The sequence below is a fragment of the Rana temporaria genome, chromosome 1, assembly GCF_905171775.1.
Source record: "Rana temporaria chromosome 1, aRanTem1.1, whole genome shotgun sequence".
In the NCBI taxonomy this organism is placed as follows: domain Eukaryota; kingdom Metazoa; phylum Chordata; class Amphibia; order Anura; family Ranidae; genus Rana; species Rana temporaria.
Window position 1 is genome coordinate 651,002,194 of NC_053489.1, and position 18,128 is coordinate 651,020,321.

At 44.9% G+C, this 18,128-nt stretch overlaps 1 protein-coding gene across 1 annotated transcript; it reads left to right on the forward strand.

The window, feature by feature from the left end:
- The first annotated feature begins 388 nt into the window (after positions 1-388).
- Positions 389-9,047, forward strand: LOC120924533. Its single transcript, XM_040335499.1, has 3 exons — positions 389-622; positions 3,888-4,040; positions 8,433-9,047. Exons 1-3 carry the CDS (start codon positions 430-432, stop codon positions 8,720-8,722), a joined length of 636 nt encoding a protein of 211 aa, XP_040191433.1. The 5' UTR covers positions 389-429; the 3' UTR covers positions 8,723-9,047.
- The last annotated feature ends 9,081 nt before the right edge of the window (positions 9,048-18,128 follow it).

The window sequence follows — 18,128 nt, forward strand, 5'->3', positions numbered from 1 at the left end:
ATGTATGCGACCGTCGGAAGCCTGTCAATCAAATAGGAACTCCCGCTTTAAGAATGGGCTTTGGTTCAGTGTCCTGGACCCGGCAGGACATGTAACGAATCTATACGCTGTCACACTGCAACTATATCATTGGTATGGCTGTCCTATCTAGGCAGATTGAAGGAATTATCTGTGATTAATCAATGACTCCTCTTTATTACTGAATGTAAACAATGACCTTTATCGCTCTATAAAACCTCAGCTGCTGCAGCGCCTCTGCTGGCCGGCCACAGACAGTACAGGTCTATATCACGTTGCCGCGGCGATAACTCCGCCTTGCACATGCGCAATAGACTCCCGGCTTCCTTTTCCGGAATTTGTCCCGATCACTTCCGCCCGTCCCTGTGTGTAGCTCCTCCTAGTAGGCGGGCTGTGCCCGGTAGAGGGAGGATGGAGCGGAGGGTGGTGGAGGGGGAGCGGGGTGCCCGCTGTGAGATGGCCGCCCTCCTCCAGGCCCTGGCCGTGCTCTGTGCCAGCCTCGCCCTGTCCGACCCGGGCTGGCTGCTGCTGAGCGTGGACGGAGATCAGCTGGTGTACGGAGCGTCCTACATCCTCCACAATGGCTTCAACTTCACCGAGACTGGTGAGAGGGGGAGGGGAGGATGTAAACAAACACACTGCACCAACCTCTATGGGGCTCCTCCTGTATATTAGGTGGCGTTTTATTTTAAATGTAAAATATATAAACGCAGCTTCTTGTCAGTGCAAGGGGGGGGAAAAAGTCCCCTTCAAATCCTACGGCCGCGTTCACATTATGTGATTTGAGACCGCGGCAAGATGTCATTCTTAACCACTTAAGCCCCGGACCATTTTGTTGCTAAATGCCCAAGCCAGGTTTTGCGATTCGGCACTGCGTCGCTTTAACAGACAATTGCGCGGTCGTGCGACGTGGCTCCCAAACAAAATTGGCGTCCTTTTTTCCCCACAAATAGAGATTTCTTTTGGTGGTATTTGATCACCTCTGCGGTTTTTATTTTTTGCGCTATAAACAAAAATAGAGCGACAATTTTGAAAAAAATGCAATATTTTTTTACTTTTTGCTATAATAAATATTCCCCAAAAACATATCTAAAATGTTTTTTTCCTCAATTTAGGCCGATACGTATTCTTCTACCTATTTTTGGTAAAAAAAAAATCGCAATAAGTGTTTATCGATTGGTTTGCGCAAAATTTATAGCGTTTACAAAATAGGGGATAGTTTTATTGCATTTTTATTAAATTTTTTTTTTTTTACTACTATTGGCGGCGATCAGCGTTTTTTTTTTTTTCGTGACTGCGACATTATGGCGGACAATTCGGACAATTTTGACACATTTTTGGGACCATTGTCATTTTCACAGCAAAAAATGCATTTAAATTGTATTGTTTATTGTGAAAATGACAGTTGCAGTTTGGGAGTTAACCACAAGGGGCGCTGAAGGAGTTAGTGTTCACCTAGTCTGTGTTTACAACTGTAGGGGGGTGTGGCTGTAGGTCTGACGTCATCGATCGAGTCTCCCTATAAAAGGGATCACACGATCGATACGCCGCCACAGTGAAGCACGGGGAAGCCGTGTTTACATACGGCTCTCCCCGTTCTTCAGCTCCGGGGAGCGATCGCGACGGAGCGGCTAGAAACGAATAGCCGCGCCGTCGTCCTGGATCGCTCCCCGAGGCTTACCGACCGCCGCATGTACCGGGGGGGGGGGGTCCCGATCGGACCCCCGACCCGCTAGAAGGCGGGGACGTATATATACGCCCATCTGCCTGTACGTGCCATTCTGTGGATGTAAATATGTGTGCGGCGGGCGTTAAGTGGTTAATGGCGGCCCAAATACGGGGTGACCATTGCTGCAAAACGCGCATTTAAAAATCATGCTAAGTAGGGTTGTCCCGATAAGACTGAGTACAAATACCGATACTTTTCTTCAAGTACTCGCCGATACCGAGTTTTTTTTTTTTTTTTTAATGTCATGTGACAGTGGCACTAATATACAGCACTGATAGATGAGGCGTGTCAGTATTTTTTTTAATTTTTTTATTTCTAGCTTTTTTACAATTTTTTGTTTTCTTTTTTTTTGTTATAATTGTTTTCTTTTTTTTTTCTTTTTTTTACAATTTTTATTTGATATTTTTTTTTTTTTTTTACAGTTTTCTTATTTGATATAATTTTTTTTTATCTTTTACAAAGCTTTCTTCTTTTTTTTGTGTGTGTGGAAGGGTTGAGTGGACAGTGTCAGTGTGTTTTTATTTATATATATATATATATATATATATTGTCGGTTAAAGCGGCGCAGTGCCGAATCGCAAAAAGTGGCCTGGTCTTTGGCCAGCAAAATGGTCCGGGGCTGAAGTGGTTAATGAAAAAAGATTATTTGCAAATTTTTATAACAAAACACATTTTGTCTTAGTTTTCTTTCTTTCTTTTTTTTTTGTTTAGCAAAAAAAAAAAAATCAGTAGTAGAACTGCAGTCTGCTCACATAATTTGTAATAAAAGCATATTTTGCCATTCTGAAGCTTCCCTCCAACCACTTTGCATATTATTTTATATATATACTGTGATTCTGTACTTGTCAAATATGCTGCAGAAATCTCCCTCCACTGAGTCTGGCTGCAACCATTTTAACTGTGGGCAGCTGAATCTGCTGCCTGTTCACTTCCTAGATTTATACTGACACACTTCCAGCTCTGCAGCTTTCATTGGCCCTCTTATGACTCTCCCCCCCCCCTTCCTTCCCGACAAACTCTTACGAGAGCGAGAGAGCTGTGCATGATGTCATAAGCCTAGGCTTTTTACCAGACAAGAAATAGGAAGTGGGCTGTATAAGGTATTTACTGGTAGAAAAAAAATGTTTTGCTACCCAAAGTTTAAACAACAACAAGGGCAGAAGATTTCATCGATGGAAAGATGGAAAATTTACAGAAGTTCTGCCTTAAAGGGGTTTTCCATCCATTTTTTAAGTTTATTAAAAGTCAGCAGCTACAAAAAGTGTAGCTGCTGGCTTTTAATAAACTGACACTTACCTGCTCCAGCGTTCCAGCGACGCGCCGGCCGGGGCTCCTTTCTCCCCCCCCCCCCCCCCCCCCCCGGCCGGCGTCTTCATTGTTACTGTGGGCACCCGGCCGTGACAGCTTTCGGCTTCACGGCCGGGCACCCACTGCGCATGCGCGCGTGGCCCGGCGCTGCGCTGTTTGATTGGACAGGCGATCGCCTGGGACCTGTCATGTGTCCCAGGCGATCGCCTACAGGGAGGGGCTGCCAAAAGGCGATATGACGTATTGCCTTAGCAGCCCCTCGGCAGAAGGAGGAAGTGGGACAGGAAGTCCCCTTCTCCTGAAGCCCCCACTCCCCCCCCCCCCCAAAAAAAATTACATGCCAAATGTGGCATGTAAGGGGGAGAGGAGTGGGTTAAGAGGAAGTTCCATTTTTGGGTGGAACTCCTCTTTAAATACCACCAAAAGAAAGCTCTATTTGTGTGAAAAAATGATAAAAATGTAATTCAGGTACATTGTTGCATGACCGCGCAATTGTCATTCAAAGTGTGAAAATCGGCCTGGGCAGAAAAGGGGTAAAAGTGCCTGGTATTGAAGTAGTTAACATCCTGAATGCCTTGAGGCCACTGCTCTCCCCTGAAAAGCCCAGTCCATTGTGGATCACTTTTTAGAGTGTGGTCTCCCATGTGAAGGTATGATGTACTGGGACTCTCCAGTGATAATGACATCACAGTGCAGAGGTTCACAGGGGAGTTCTATGGACTCAGCAGGGGTTGTGGTGTCGGTCTGCAGCTCTCCCACAAGGGTTTAGTAGCCCCTTCTGTTAGTGATGTGTGTCGTGTTGAAATGACTGGTTCTCTTTCCTGTTGCCCAGGTACACACCAGCTTCTCCATAAAACCGGACTTTATATCCTGGCACTGATAGCACTTTGCTGCTACATCAATATCCTCTTCGGATCCTTCGCCTTCATGCTGGACTTTGTCAGGGTTCGGATTAATATCTCCACAATCCTGCACTTTATTACAGGTAATTTACTTCTGGAGAGTTTGGAGAAGGGAGAGAAACTCTGTCAGGTTTGTACTGTCTCTGATTGGAATATATTTGTACATTGAGAGGGGTCAGGAAGTGATGGAAAGTCTTTTGAGGTCATGTGATCACTGTTACAATCCAGATCCTGGGTTTGTTTTGGGGTCATGTGATCACTGTTACAATCCAGATCCTGGGTTTGTTTTGAGGTCATGTGATCACTGTTAGAATCCAGAACCCGGGTTTGTTTTGAGGTCCTGTGATCACTGTTAGAATCCAGATCCTGGGTTTGTTTTGGGGTCATGTGATCACTGTTAGAATCCAGATCCCGGGTTTGTTTTGGGGTCATGTGATCACTGTTAGAATCCAGAACCCGGGTTTGTTTTGGGGTCATGTGATCATTGTTAGAATCCAGATCCCGGGTTTGTTTTGGGGTCATGTGATCATTGTTAGAATCCAGATCCCGGGTTTGTTTTGGGGTCATGTGATCACTGTTAGAATCCAGAACCCGGGTTTGTTTTGGGGTCATGTGATCACTGTTAGAATCCAGAACCCGGGTTTGTTTTGAGGTCATGTGATCACTGTTAGAATCCAGATCCTGGGTTTGTTTTGGGGTCATGTGATCACTGTTATGCCGCGTACACACCATCACTTTATGTGATGGAAAAAAACGACATTTTCTGTGAAGTAAAAAAACGACGTTTTTGAAACAAATTTTTTCAAAAACGACGTTGCCTACACACCATCGTTTTTTCACAATGCTCTAGCAAAGTGAGGTTACGTTCACCACTTTTTTCCATTGAAGCCCGCTTCATAACTTGCTTCTGGGCATGCGCGGGTTTAAACGTCGTTTTTTGCTACACACGGTCAATTTTTGTGAAACAAAAAACGACGTAAAAAAATTGAAGCATGCTTCAATTTTTTTTTGTCGTTTTGCACAAGACATAAAACGACGTTTTCCCCCACACACGGTCATTTAAATTGACGTTTTTAAAAATGTCGTTTTTTTTCATAACATAAAGTGATGGTGTGTACGCGGCATTAGACTCCAGAACCTGGGTTTTTTTTGGGGTCATGTGATCACTGTTAGAATCCAGAACCTGGGTTTGTTTTGGGGTCATGTGATCACTGTTAGAATCCAGAACCTGGGTTTGTTTTGGGGTCATGTGATCACTGTTAGAATCCAGAACCTGGGTTTGTTTTGGGGTCATGTGATCACTGTTAGAATCCAGAACCTGGGTTTGTTTTGGGGTCATGTGATCACTGTTAGAATCCAGATCCCGGGTTTGTTTTGAGATCATGTGATCACTGTTAGAATCCAGAACCTGGGTTTGTTTTGAGATCATGTGATCACTGTTAGAATCCAGAACCCGGGTTTGTCTTGGGGTCATGTGATCACTGTTAGAATCCAGAACCCGGGTTTGTTTTGAGGTCATGTGATCAATGTTAGAATACAGAACCCGGGTTTGTTTTGAGGTCATGTGATCACTGTTAGAATCCAGAACCCGGGTTTGTTTTGAGGTCATGTGATCACTGTTAGAATCCAGAACCCGGGTTTGTTTTGAGGTCATGTGATCACTGTTAGAATCCAGAACCCGGGTTTGTTTTGAGGTCATGTGATCACTGTTAGAATCCAGAACCCGGGTTTGTTTTGGGGTCATGTGATCACTGTTAGAATCCAGAACCTGGGTTTGTTTTGGGGTCATGTGATCACTGTTAGAATCCAGAACCCGGGTTTGTTTTGGGGTCATGTGATCACTGTTAGAATCCAGATCCTGGGTTTGTTTTGGGGTCATGTGATCACTGTTAGAATCCAGATCCTGGGTTTGTTTTGGGGTCATGTGATCACTGTTAGAATCCAGAACCCAGGTTTGTTTTGGGGTCATGTGATCACAGTTAGAATCCAGAACCCGGGTTTGTTTTGAGGTCATGTGATCACTGTATCCAGAACCCGGGTTTGTTTTGAGGTCATGTGATCACTGATAGAATCCAGAACCCGGGTTTGTTTTGAGGTCATGTGATCACTGTTAGAATCCAGATCCTGGGTTTGTTTTGAGGTCATGTGATCACTGTTAGAATCCAGAACCCGGGTTTGTTTTGAGGTCATGTGATCACTGTTCGAATCCAGAACCCGGGTTTGTTTTGAGGTCATGTGATCACTGTATCCAGAACCTGGGTTTGTTTTTTAGGTCATGTGATCAATGTTAGAATCCAGAACCCGGGTTTGTTTTGAGGTCATGTGATCACTGTATCCAGAACCCGGGTTTGTTTTGAGGTCATGTGATCACTGTTAGAATCCAGAACCCGGGTTTGTTTTGAGGTCATGTGATCACTGTTATAATCCAGATCCTGGGTTTGTTTTGAGGTCATGTGATCACTGTTAGAATCCAGAACCCGGGTTTGTTTTGGGGTCATGTGATCACTGTTAGAATCCAGAACCTGGGTTTGTTTTGGGGTCATGTGATCACTGTTAGAATCCAGATCCCGGGTTTGTTTTGAGATCATGTGATCACTGTTAGAATCCAGAACCTGGGTTTGTTTTGAGATCATGTGATCACTGTTAGAATCCAGAACCCGGGTTTGTCTTGGGGTCATGTGATCACTGTTAGAATCCAGAACCCGGGTTTGTTTTGAGGTCATGTGATCAATGTTAGAATACAGAACCCGGGTTTGTTTTGAGGTCATGTGATCACTGTTAGAATCCAGAACCCGGGTTTGTTTTGAGGTCATGTGATCACTGTTAGAATCCAGAACCCGGGTTTGTTTTGAGGTCATGTGATCACTGTTAGAATCCAGAACCCGGGTTTGTTTTGAGGTCATGTGATCACTGTTAGAATCCAGAACCCGGGTTTGTTTTGGGGTCATGTGATCACTGTTAGAATCCAGAACCTGGGTTTGTTTTGGGGTCATGTGATCACTGTTAGAATCCAGAACCCGGGTTTGTTTTGGGGTCATGTGATCACTGTTAGAATCCAGATCCTGGGTTTGTTTTGGGGTCATGTGATCACTGTTAGAATCCAGATCCTGGGTTTGTTTTGGGGTCATGTGATCACTGTTAGAATCCAGAACCCAGGTTTGTTTTGGGGTCATGTGATCACAGTTAGAATCCAGAACCCGGGTTTGTTTTGAGGTCATGTGATCACTGTATCCAGAACCCGGGTTTGTTTTGAGGTCATGTGATCACTGATAGAATCCAGAACCCGGGTTTGTTTTGAGGTCATGTGATCACTGTTAGAATCCAGATCCTGGGTTTGTTTTGAGGTCATGTGATCACTGTTAGAATCCAGAACCCGGGTTTGTTTTGAGGTCATGTGATCACTGTTCGAATCCAGAACCCGGGTTTGTTTTGAGGTCATGTGATCACTGTATCCAGAACCTGGGTTTGTTTTTTAGGTCATGTGATCAATGTTAGAATCCAGAACCCGGGTTTGTTTTGAGGTCATGTGATCACTGTATCCAGAACCCGGGTTTGTTTTGAGGTCATGTGATCACTGTTAGAATCCAGAACCCGGGTTTGTTTTGAGGTCATGTGATCACTGTTATAATCCAGATCCTGGGTTTGTTTTGAGGTCATGTGATCACTGTTAGAATGCAGATCCTGGGTTTGTTTTGAGGTCATGTGATCACTGTTAGAATCCAGATCCTGGGTTTGTTTTGGGGTCATGTGATCACTGTTAGAATCCAGAACCCGGGTTTGTTTTGGGGTCATGTGATCACTGTTAGAATCCAGATCCTGGGTTTGTTTTGGGGTCATGTGATCACTGTTAGAATCCAGAACCCGGGTTTGTTTTGAGGTCATGTGATCACTGTTAGAATCCAGAACCCGGGTTTGTTTTGGGGTCATGTGATCACTGTTAGAATCCAGATCCTGGGTTTGTTTTGGGGTCATGTGATCACTGTTAGAATCCAGAACCCGGGTTTGTTTTGGGGTCATGTGATCACTGTTAGAATCCAGATCCTGGGTTTGTTTTGGGGTCATGTGATCACTGTTAGAATCCAGAACCCGAGTTTGTTTTGAGGTCATGTGATCACTGTTAGAATCCAGAACCCGGGTTTGTTTTGAGGTCATGTGATCACTGTTAGAATCCAGATCCCGGGTTTGTTTTGGGGTCATGTGATCACTGTTAGAATCCAGAACCCGGGTTTATTTTCAGGTCATGTGATCACTGTTAGAATCCAGAACCCAGGTTTATTTTGGGGTCATGTGATCACTGTTAGAGCCTGGGTTTTGTTTGAGGTTATTGTTAGAACTTAGACCCCGGGTTCTGTTGAACTGTCTAATGACAGCTGTTGCACACAAACCCCTAACAAAGGACCATAGTAGAATATTATTTTGTAGTCCCGAATACATAATCCATTTGGTGACATTTTGGTGTTTTGCTTGTTTTGCAGTTGTCTCATCGGCAGCCTCCGTGGCTCTCTGCTCCTACCTTTATGTGTTGCTCCGTGATGAAGTCCACTTCCAGGTCATGAAGCCCCCAGCAAACTACGTGAAGATGGGAGACAGTTTCTACTTTGCCATCTCTACCTTCCTGGCTGCTGTCTGTGCAACTCTTCTTAGTTGTTGTGCAAGGAAGTACCGAAGAGACTATTGCACGGAAAACCCGATCTCAGGCACTGACGTTACCACTCCCCTTCTACAGGACTGTGAGAGCCCGGGTACCCCAGGGGAGTATGGGTAATACGTAGGACCCCGCTTCATGGGCAGCCTAGGGGCCCCAGGTGGGGGAAACGGAAGCTGTCAGGATTTGCAGCCGCTCGGCCGATGGCTGACTTATACTGTGCAATCTAGCGTAGGACCAAATATTTATATTGAAGGAAACCTTTTATGAGCAAATCAAATACAAAGATCCCCGCACTGTATAACGGGCGCTCTTCAGTGCCATCATTTATCGGTAACTTTCCTGTCCGCTAGCTTAAAGAGTAAATCCCTCTTTTGTTCTGAAAAACAATCCTCTCTGGGTGATCAATGTACATTGCAGGGAATTCAACAAACTTTGTAACCGATTCCTACCTGTTGTTTTTTTTTTCTCATATTTTTGGGATCCTGATTGTGAATACGAGTATGCAGGGGATGCCCAAAATCTGACATGCATCTTAGTGCAGAAATTCTGTGAGCCAATCACACAAGCAGGAAATGGTATTTCTGGAGGGCGTTCCATACACCAACTGTGTACAGAACACCTCCAGGTTGCCATATTGCATTTTACAGAAAATTACAGTGAGTGAGTAACTTGTATAGCACTGACAAATGCGAACCGAATCGCCTCAAGGCGAAACCTGCAGATTGAAAAGGAAAGGTCATTTTGAATAACATTTACTTCCAATATGGATTGTAGCTTTACTGCTACACCATGGCCGCTCTGCACAGAATCACGTGTGTGTGTGTGATATATGTGTATACATACATACATACATACATACACACATACACACACTGTATAATTAGTCACAGAAGAAGCTGATCAGAAGGTACCAACCAATGGATGAGCACCGGCACCCGCTAATCAGCGAGGAGACAGACCTCTGCCTATGTAAACAAGGCCGAGCTCCGTCCTGTCAGTGAGGATGTGCTGGATTTTGTTTCCCTGCAAAGCAGGGAATAAAATCCAGCACAGCCCTTAGTGAAAGCTCCACATAGTACACACAAACACTGGTTAGGCACATGTTTAACCCTTTGATTGCCCTATATGTTTAACCTTCCCAGCCAGTGTCATTAGTACAGTAGTAGTGTGTATTTCTTAGCAATGTTCACTGTATTGGTGTCACTGGTTTCCAAAAAGTGTCAGTTTCAGATTGTCCGCTGCAAGGGTAGGCAACCTGGGGCTCTCCAGCTGTTGAACTAAATTTCCCAGGAGGAATTGCAAGGCTGGCAGTTACAATTATTCCCAGAGGCATGATTGGACTTGTAGTTATGCAACAGCTGGAGGGCCCCAGGTTGCCTACCCCTGGTCCACCTCAATATCGCAGTCCTGCTATAAGTTGCTCATTACCATCATTACTAGTAAAAAAATCTAAACAAAATTCAGTATATATCCTATAGATCAGTGATATGCAATTAGCGGACCTCCAGCTGTTGCAAAACTACAAGTCCCATCATGCCTCTGCCTCTGGGTGTCATGCTTGTGGCTGTCAGAGTCTTGCTATGCCTCATGGGATTTGTAGTTCTGAAACAGCTGGAGGTCCGCTAATTGCATATCCCTGCTATAGATTATACTTTTTGCACAAACCAATCAATATACACTTATTGAGATTTTTTTTACCAGAAACATAGCAGAATACATATCAGCCTAAATTTATGAAGAAGGTAAAACTTTTTTTTTGTGCTTTCTTTTTTTTTTGTTTATAGCGGGGAAAAAAAAAGCAGAGGTGTTCAAATGCCACCAAAAGAAAGCTGTATTTGTGGGGAACCAAAAAATTAAATTTAGTTTTGGTACAATGTCGCATGACCACGCAATTGTCAGGTAAAGGGGTTGTAAAGGATACTTGTTTAAAAAAAAAAAACATGTTATACTTACCTCCACTGTGCAGCTCGTTTTGCACAGAGTGGCCCCGAACCTGGTCCTCTGGGGTCCCTCGGCGGCTGTCTTGGCTCCTCCCTGCAAGAACTAAGCCCCTTCATGGGAAGCTCTCTCCTGTGGGGGTTAGTTCTTGCAGGCGCGCTCCCGTGATACAGCCGGCGGCTCTAGCTGCTCACTGTATCACTTGGCCCGGCGTGCCACGTCATTGGCTGCGCTGCTATCTAGCCATCCACTCTAGCCAATCAACGGCCAGACTGAGCGGAGAAGAGGACGTCGGGGGCGAGTGCAGCAGGTGAACGGGCTCAGGTAAGTAAAACTGGGAGGCCGTAACTGTCGGATGTTTTTCACCTTAATGCATAGGATGCATTAAGGTGAAAAAACATGAACCTTTACAATCCCTTTAAAGTAACGCAGTGCCGTTTTGCAAAAAATGGCCTGGTCATGAAGGGGGGTAAGTCTTTCTGAGGTGAAGATACATTATTGTAGAGAGAATGGCTCTGTTAAGGGATTTCTTTATGCATTATATGTATATCTTATTTTTATTTTATTTTTCATAGGGAATCTAGTCAGTGGAGATCTGATTTTAGAGACCCTCCACCTCCCATGCACCAAAGCGAGTTTCCCCATAGAAATCAATGGAAACACAAATAATTTGTTCCGCATTGACTTCTATGGCATGCAATACCACATGTGGCCAGAGGTGCCGGAGAGTCTCCAAAAGGCTCGGGGGACAGGTCGGCTGAACACAGAAACTGAGTATTTGAGTTTTCAGAGGCCCAGATTCAAGAAGCAATTGCGCCCGTGTAACCATAAGTTACACGGCGCAATTGCTGACTTGCTCTGGTGTAACGAGTGCTCCTGATTCAGGAACCTCGTTACACCGACTGCAGCCTAAAATCTGCGCGGCATAAGGCTCTTATGCCTCGCAGATTTTAGGCTGCATTCTTGCGGGGGCCGCTAGGGGGCGCTCCCATTGTGATGAGCGTGTAGTATGCAAATTGCATACTACCAACTGATTCACAAACTTGCGCGGGCCCCGCGCAAGCCAGGTACGGAGTTTCCGTACGGCAACTTTAGCGCAAGGCTGCCCTTTCTAATAGCAGGGGCAGCCAATGCTAAAGTATAGCCGCCGCTCCCGCGCCGTGAAATTTGAATTTCACGGCGTTTGCGTAAGTGATTCGTGAATGGCGCTGGACGCCATTCACGTTCACTTTGAAGCAAATGACGTCCTTGCGACGTCATTTGCCGCAATGCACGTCGGGAAAGTTTCCCGACGGAGCATGCGCTGTACGCTCGGCGCGGGAGCGCGCCTAATTTAAATGATTCCCGGCGCGATCATTTACATTGCGCGCGCTTACGCCGGGCAATTTTGCCGTCGCGCCCTCGCAATTCACGGAGCTACTGCTCCGTGAATCGAGGGCAGTGCAAAATATTTGCGTGGGCGCAGGGCAAAATCGTTGCCCTGTGCCCGCGCAAATATAGCGCAATTCTATCTGAATCTGGGCCAGAGTATTTGCGAATGGCTCCGGCGCCCACCGCACCTCTGGCCAAATGCGGTACTGCACACCGCAGAGGCTTGAATCCTGCTCATTTTGTGAGACAACACTCACAAACCGAGTCAGGATTTTCAAAACAAAAATGCTCGTATTGCGAAACGCTCGTTGACTGCGTTACTCGCAATTCGAGGTTTCACTGTATATAGGAGTGGTCTGCTGCTGCAGGTAGGGGGCTGCTCCAGCTCTGACCAAGCCCCCATATGAGGAAGTACGCTGATGTCACTGTCGATGACATCACTGATAGCCGGCAGTTGCAGCCTACAAGCTGGCAGGGACCCAACAAAACAGCACTGGGATGAATACCTGCTGTTCCAGTTCCATTTTAAAACGCCAGTCAGGGCTCAAGTGGTTAATACCCAATACTTCCAGCCAAAGAATAGTCCTATTACAGGGAAGGGACGGGTGAGAGGCAGGACATGTCTAACAACAATATAAGAGTATTGGTTTAGGATAGGAATATGCAATTGGTGAACCTCCAGCTGTTGCAGAACTACAAGTCCCATGAGGCATAGCAAGACTCTGGCAGCCTGACACGCAGAGGCATGATGGGACTTGTAGTTTTGCAACAGCTGGAGGTCTTTTAATTGTATATGCCTGGTTTAGGATCTTTGCAGGGGCTGTAGATCAGAGCCGTATACACAAGTGGTAATGATATGCTGTGGAGGGGGTCTGCTAAATATGTGTAGTATTATTTATTTATTATTTATTGATTTGCTGACTACACATGGTTTTTACGTCACCACCACCCAAAAACTATTACATTTTAAACAGTTTCAGGCAAACTCTGTCAAATGATGTCTTTAGATCGGGGGTCTCAAACTGGCAGCCCTCCAGCTGTTGTAAAACTACAAGTCCCATGAGGCATTGCAAGGCTGACAGTTACAAGCATGACTCCCTCAGACAGAGGCATGATGGGACTTCAACAGCTGGAGGGATACCAGTTTGAAACCCCTGCTTTAGATGTTTCTTGGGGGCTTCCAGTGTTGAGAGATTCCCATTACAAAGCGAAATCTTGGTGTCGCTCACCCCAGTGGATTCTCCATTGTATAAGCAGATCATTTGGGAGTCCAGCTGTGAGGGTGACCCCCTTCATTATGTGACGGGGGTGGGGACACAGGCGGCTGCTAGGAAATGTCACCATCGTCATGTCTGAGAAATAGAAGAAGTCCGTTGACGATTGTCTACCCGTGCTCATCCAAAATGAAGGTGATCCACTTGGCTGTTGACCTTTTAACTTGCACTTCTTACACTGGTATTGTGTGTTTTTTCTTTTTTTTGTTTTTTCTTTACGATGTTATATTTATGTAATATTTTATGTGAACATATCCCATGGGCACTAAACTGTAACCACTGGCCTTATAAGGACTGCTGAACCTTCGCTTACAGGAGATTTTGCATTCTGGTAAATTGATTACTGTCCCTTCTGAAATTTCAGTGTTATGTTGTCCGTAATACCTTTACATTGCACTTAGTCATTTTTATGTTCGCAATCAAAATAAATAATTCTGAGGAAATTATTGTACATTAATATTTTACAAGGTTGAACAGATGTTGTATCCGAGTGTGAGAGAGAGCCTAGCCTCCCAGGAGAGAATGAGTATATGTGTGGGTATATAGTTAAATATAATGTACAGCAGGGTTCGACAAACCACGGGCGCCAGGTCGCAATTGCGACTAGAATTAGTGACCTGGGGCGACACCGCTGAGGTATCCTGTGTCTCCGTTATATTTGTTTGCACTGCCTAATAGAAAATGAACCATATGTACTACTACTGGCCAATATTTATATTCCCCTGCCTTTTAAAATGGAGATTTTATACAAATTAATGGAATTTGTGGTAAATAAGGAAAACACACCAGTAATAGTGGTGGGAGACTTTAATGCAGTATTGAATAGAACTATGGACAGATTTCCACCAGGGATACGGACTGCTGGGAAAGGAGAGGAACACTTAAATCAATTCCTGGAAGAGGTTGGATGGCGTGATATATGGAGAACGAGATATCCAAATGAGCGGCAGTACTCCCGCTTCTCGAGCTCATATTCCACACTATCTAGAATAGACATGGCCTTGGGAAATTGGGCAAGCCTGCAGTTAATCAGTTTATTATCCAAGAGGGGTGTCAGATCACTCCCCACTGGTGCTGACACTGAAAACAGGGGAAAAGTGTCCCTTAAAGGATTTGTAAAGGAAATTTTTTTTTATCTTAATAGCTTCTTTTACCTTAATGCAGTGCTGTTTTCATGTCCTCATTGTTCGTTTTTGATCTCAAGTTGCCGTAATTCTTCTCTGATCTCCACACTTTCTGGTTGTCTGTTTCCTGATAACCACAGTACTGGGAGCTTTCTCTCTGTGGTCACTAATCAAGGAGGTGTGTCTAAAACCCCACAGCACCAATCAGTTTCGTTTTCCAAACCATCACTGCCCTGTATTGGTTCTGTGTCTCTGTACATCACAGAAGCAGGAAACAACATGCAAAAACGAAACTGAAACTGTGGGTACATTATATGATTGATTTTTATCTATTTTTAATCATTTTTAAAAGGAATCGGTTAACTATTCTGTCTCTATACCCTGTAAACAGTCATTTCAACAAAAACATGTTTTTCCTTTACAACTCCTTTAATGATCTAGTGTAGTGTGACTTTACAGGAAAGGGTTTAACCAGATCCTTAAAGTGTCATTAAACCCAAATTATAAAAAACTATAAATAAATTCTGTATTTGTTTTCTGTATTCTGCAAAAAAAAAAACTGGTTGATCCTGCTGCTCTCAATCTCCCCCTACAGTCCATGTCCCCACTGCAGTTGGGGATTTTACAGAGCAGTGTTAACTGCTCTGCACATGCTCAGTTTTCAGAGAGTTTCTATGCTAAGCATCAGGGACATGCGGTGAGGTCAGTGGCTGGTAAGGCACTGGCTAGTATCAGAGCCAGATACACACAGGTTACTTGCGGCATAAATGTTAGAGCGAGAGCAATAATTCTAGCAGTAGACCTCCTCTGTAACGCTAAACATAAAAAAAATTGTAAACATTTTTAAAGCCTTGTCTATGGAGATTTTTAAGTACTGAAGTTTGGCACCATTTCACAAGTGTGTGCAATTTTAAAGCGTGACATGTTGGGTATCTATTTACTTGTTGTAACATCATCTTTCACATTATCCAAAAAAATCGGGCTAACTTTCGTTTTTTTTTATTTGTGAAACAGTTTCTTTAACCACTTAAGCCCCGGACCAAAATGCAGCTAAAGGGCCAGGTTTTGCGATTCGGCACTGCGTCGCTTTAACAGACAATTGCGCGGTCGCGCGATGTGGCTCCCAAACAAAATTGGCGTCCTTTTTTCCCCACAAATAGAGCTTTCTTTTGGTGGTATTTGATCACCTCTGCGGTTTTTATTTTTTGCGCTATAAACAAAAATAGAGCGACAATTTTGAAAAAAATGCAATATTTTTTACTTTTTGCTATAATAAATTTCCCCCAAAAACATATATAAATTTATTTTTTTTCCACAGTTTAGGCCGATACGTATTCTTCTACCTATTTTTGGTAAAGAAAATCGCAATAAGCGTTTATCGATTGGTTTGTAGAGGAGAGCCGATCGGCGGCTCTCCTGACGGGGGGTTCGCGCTGATTGTTTATCAGCGCAGCCCCCCCTCGGATCGCCACACAAAAAAAAAAGTCTTGGAAAAAAAAAAAGCTTTAAAAAATTAAAAAGATGCCAATCAGTGCCCACAAATGGGCACTGACTGGCAACATGGGTAAATCAGTGCTGCCCCACAGTGTCCATCAGTGCCACCCCAGTGTCCATCAGTTTCACCCCACAGTGTCCATCAGTGCCACCCCACAGTGCCCAGTGCCCACCTATCAGTGCCACCCATAAGTATCCATCAGTGCCACCCATAAGTGCCGCCTATGTGTGCCCATCTGTGCCGCCTATGTGTGCCCATCTGTGCCGCCTATGTGTGCCGCCTATGTGTGCCCATCAGTGCCGCCTATGTGTGCCCATCAGTGCCGCCTATGAGTGCCCATCAGTGCCGCATACCAGCGCCGCCAATCAGTGCCACCTCATCTGTGCCCGTCAGTACTACCTCATCGATGTCCATCGGTGCCCATCAGTGCCGCCATATCAGTGCCTGTAATTGAAAGAGAAAACTTACTTATTTACAAAAAAAATTACAGAAAAAAATAAAAACGTAATTTTTTTTCAAAATTTTCAGTCTTTTTTTAGTTGTTGCGCAAAAAAAAAAATCGCAGAGGTGATCAAATACCACCAAAAGAAAGCTCTATTTGTGGGGAAAAAAGGACGCCAATTTTGTTTGGGAGCCACGTCGCACGACCGCGCAATTGCCATTCAAAGTGCGACAGTGCTAAAAGCTGAAAATTGGCCTGGGCGGGAAGGTGCGTAAGTGCCTGGTATGGAAGTGGTTAAGGCCAAAGCTTCAACAGTCATGTTGGTAAAGCCAGAGACTGTGGCCCGGATTCACGTACGAGTTACGCCGGCGTATCTCCAGACTTCTCTTGCTGCATCAAGACTTCTGGTTCCTCCCTGGTGGTTGATGTACGCAACTACCGTAGGATTGTCCACCTGTGTCCTGATCAGAAGACCTTCCAGTTGAGATGTCCACAGTTGTAGAGATAACTAACTTGCTTGAAGCTCCAGAATGTTAATCGGGAGTTGGGACTCTTCCAACGTCCAAGTCCCCTGCACAGACGTGTCCATTGTGATGATCTTCAAGAGATCTGAAGGAATTAGTTCCCAGTCAGCATACAGGACTTCTTTGAATAGCTTGGAAATGGGAAAAGTTTCAGTAGTTTTGGAGCCTCTTAGGGAGCCTATGACTCTTACGGGATAATCTCATCCTGTAAGCATTTATGGGACTCTTCATCAGAAAAATCTTCCACAGTCAGAGGCTGTGAAGGTTGCAAGAAGGTCCGACAATAAATCTGCAGGGGAAGGAATGGGGGCGCATTTATGCCCTCTGTGGTCATAATCTGCAATTTGGCCCATGAAATCCTCCTGGGTTAAAACTGAGGGGGCTACGCCCAACAGAGCAAAGGAGGGCTCCAAAAATTTGAGAACATTCCAAGCTATTGGTTTCAGGCTGAAGCATAGTTAACACAGTTTACTATGCCTTAGTGATGAATTGACACAGGTGTAATTGGTACTAATCACTCACTGTGTTCATTCAGGAAAGGAAGATGCCAATAAATTTGCGACTTCCGGCAGGAGAGGAGAGAAGCCGGAAGTGCTGCAGGGAAAAGGGGCACACAGGGGGGCACGGACAGAAGTGGCAAGGGGTGCATGTGCTAAAACCACTTCCCTACAGTGCAGCCAGGGGAAGCGGAAGGCAGAAGAAGATTGGTGTCTGCAATAAGACAGTACAACCGGCCCTCCTGCTTAGCCCCTTTTTTGAACTGATTGAATTCAGGCCCATTACAAGAGGGCTGGCTGTACTGCCTTATGAACAGTCCTGTGTAGATGAGTAGATTTAAGAAAAAAATATCTGGAAACAAGAAAAATGGCTTGTAAAAACTCTTCAACTCGGTAAAAAGATGTCCATCTTCCTAGAATACAGGCAAAAAACAGGCATGCTGGGAATAGGAGGAGTCATATGAAGCTAGTCACAGTTTTTTTTGTTTTTCAGTGTCCAAAGCCTCAGGCCTGGATTTCCCACAAGGCCACCAAGGCCAGGCCTCAGGGTGACGAGGGGCGGCAGCAGCATGGAGTCCCGCGACGCCCGGAACATACAGTTAAGGGCAGTAAGTTGCTTTCTAGCAGGACTAAATGTAGTGTGGGGGAATCCGCTCGCTGGTTAACAAGTGATTGTGGCAATGCCGCCGAAATCACTTGTAAAATGTGTGCTGCCGTCCGTCTTCCCCTCCCCCCCCCACATACCTCTCTTTGCTGGCTCTGTCTTCAGGACTCTGTCCTCCCCCCGGCCCCCGAGTCTGTCTCCTGTCCCTGCCGCTGATGTACACAGTGAGAGGGGTGAGCTGTGCTCTTCCCATC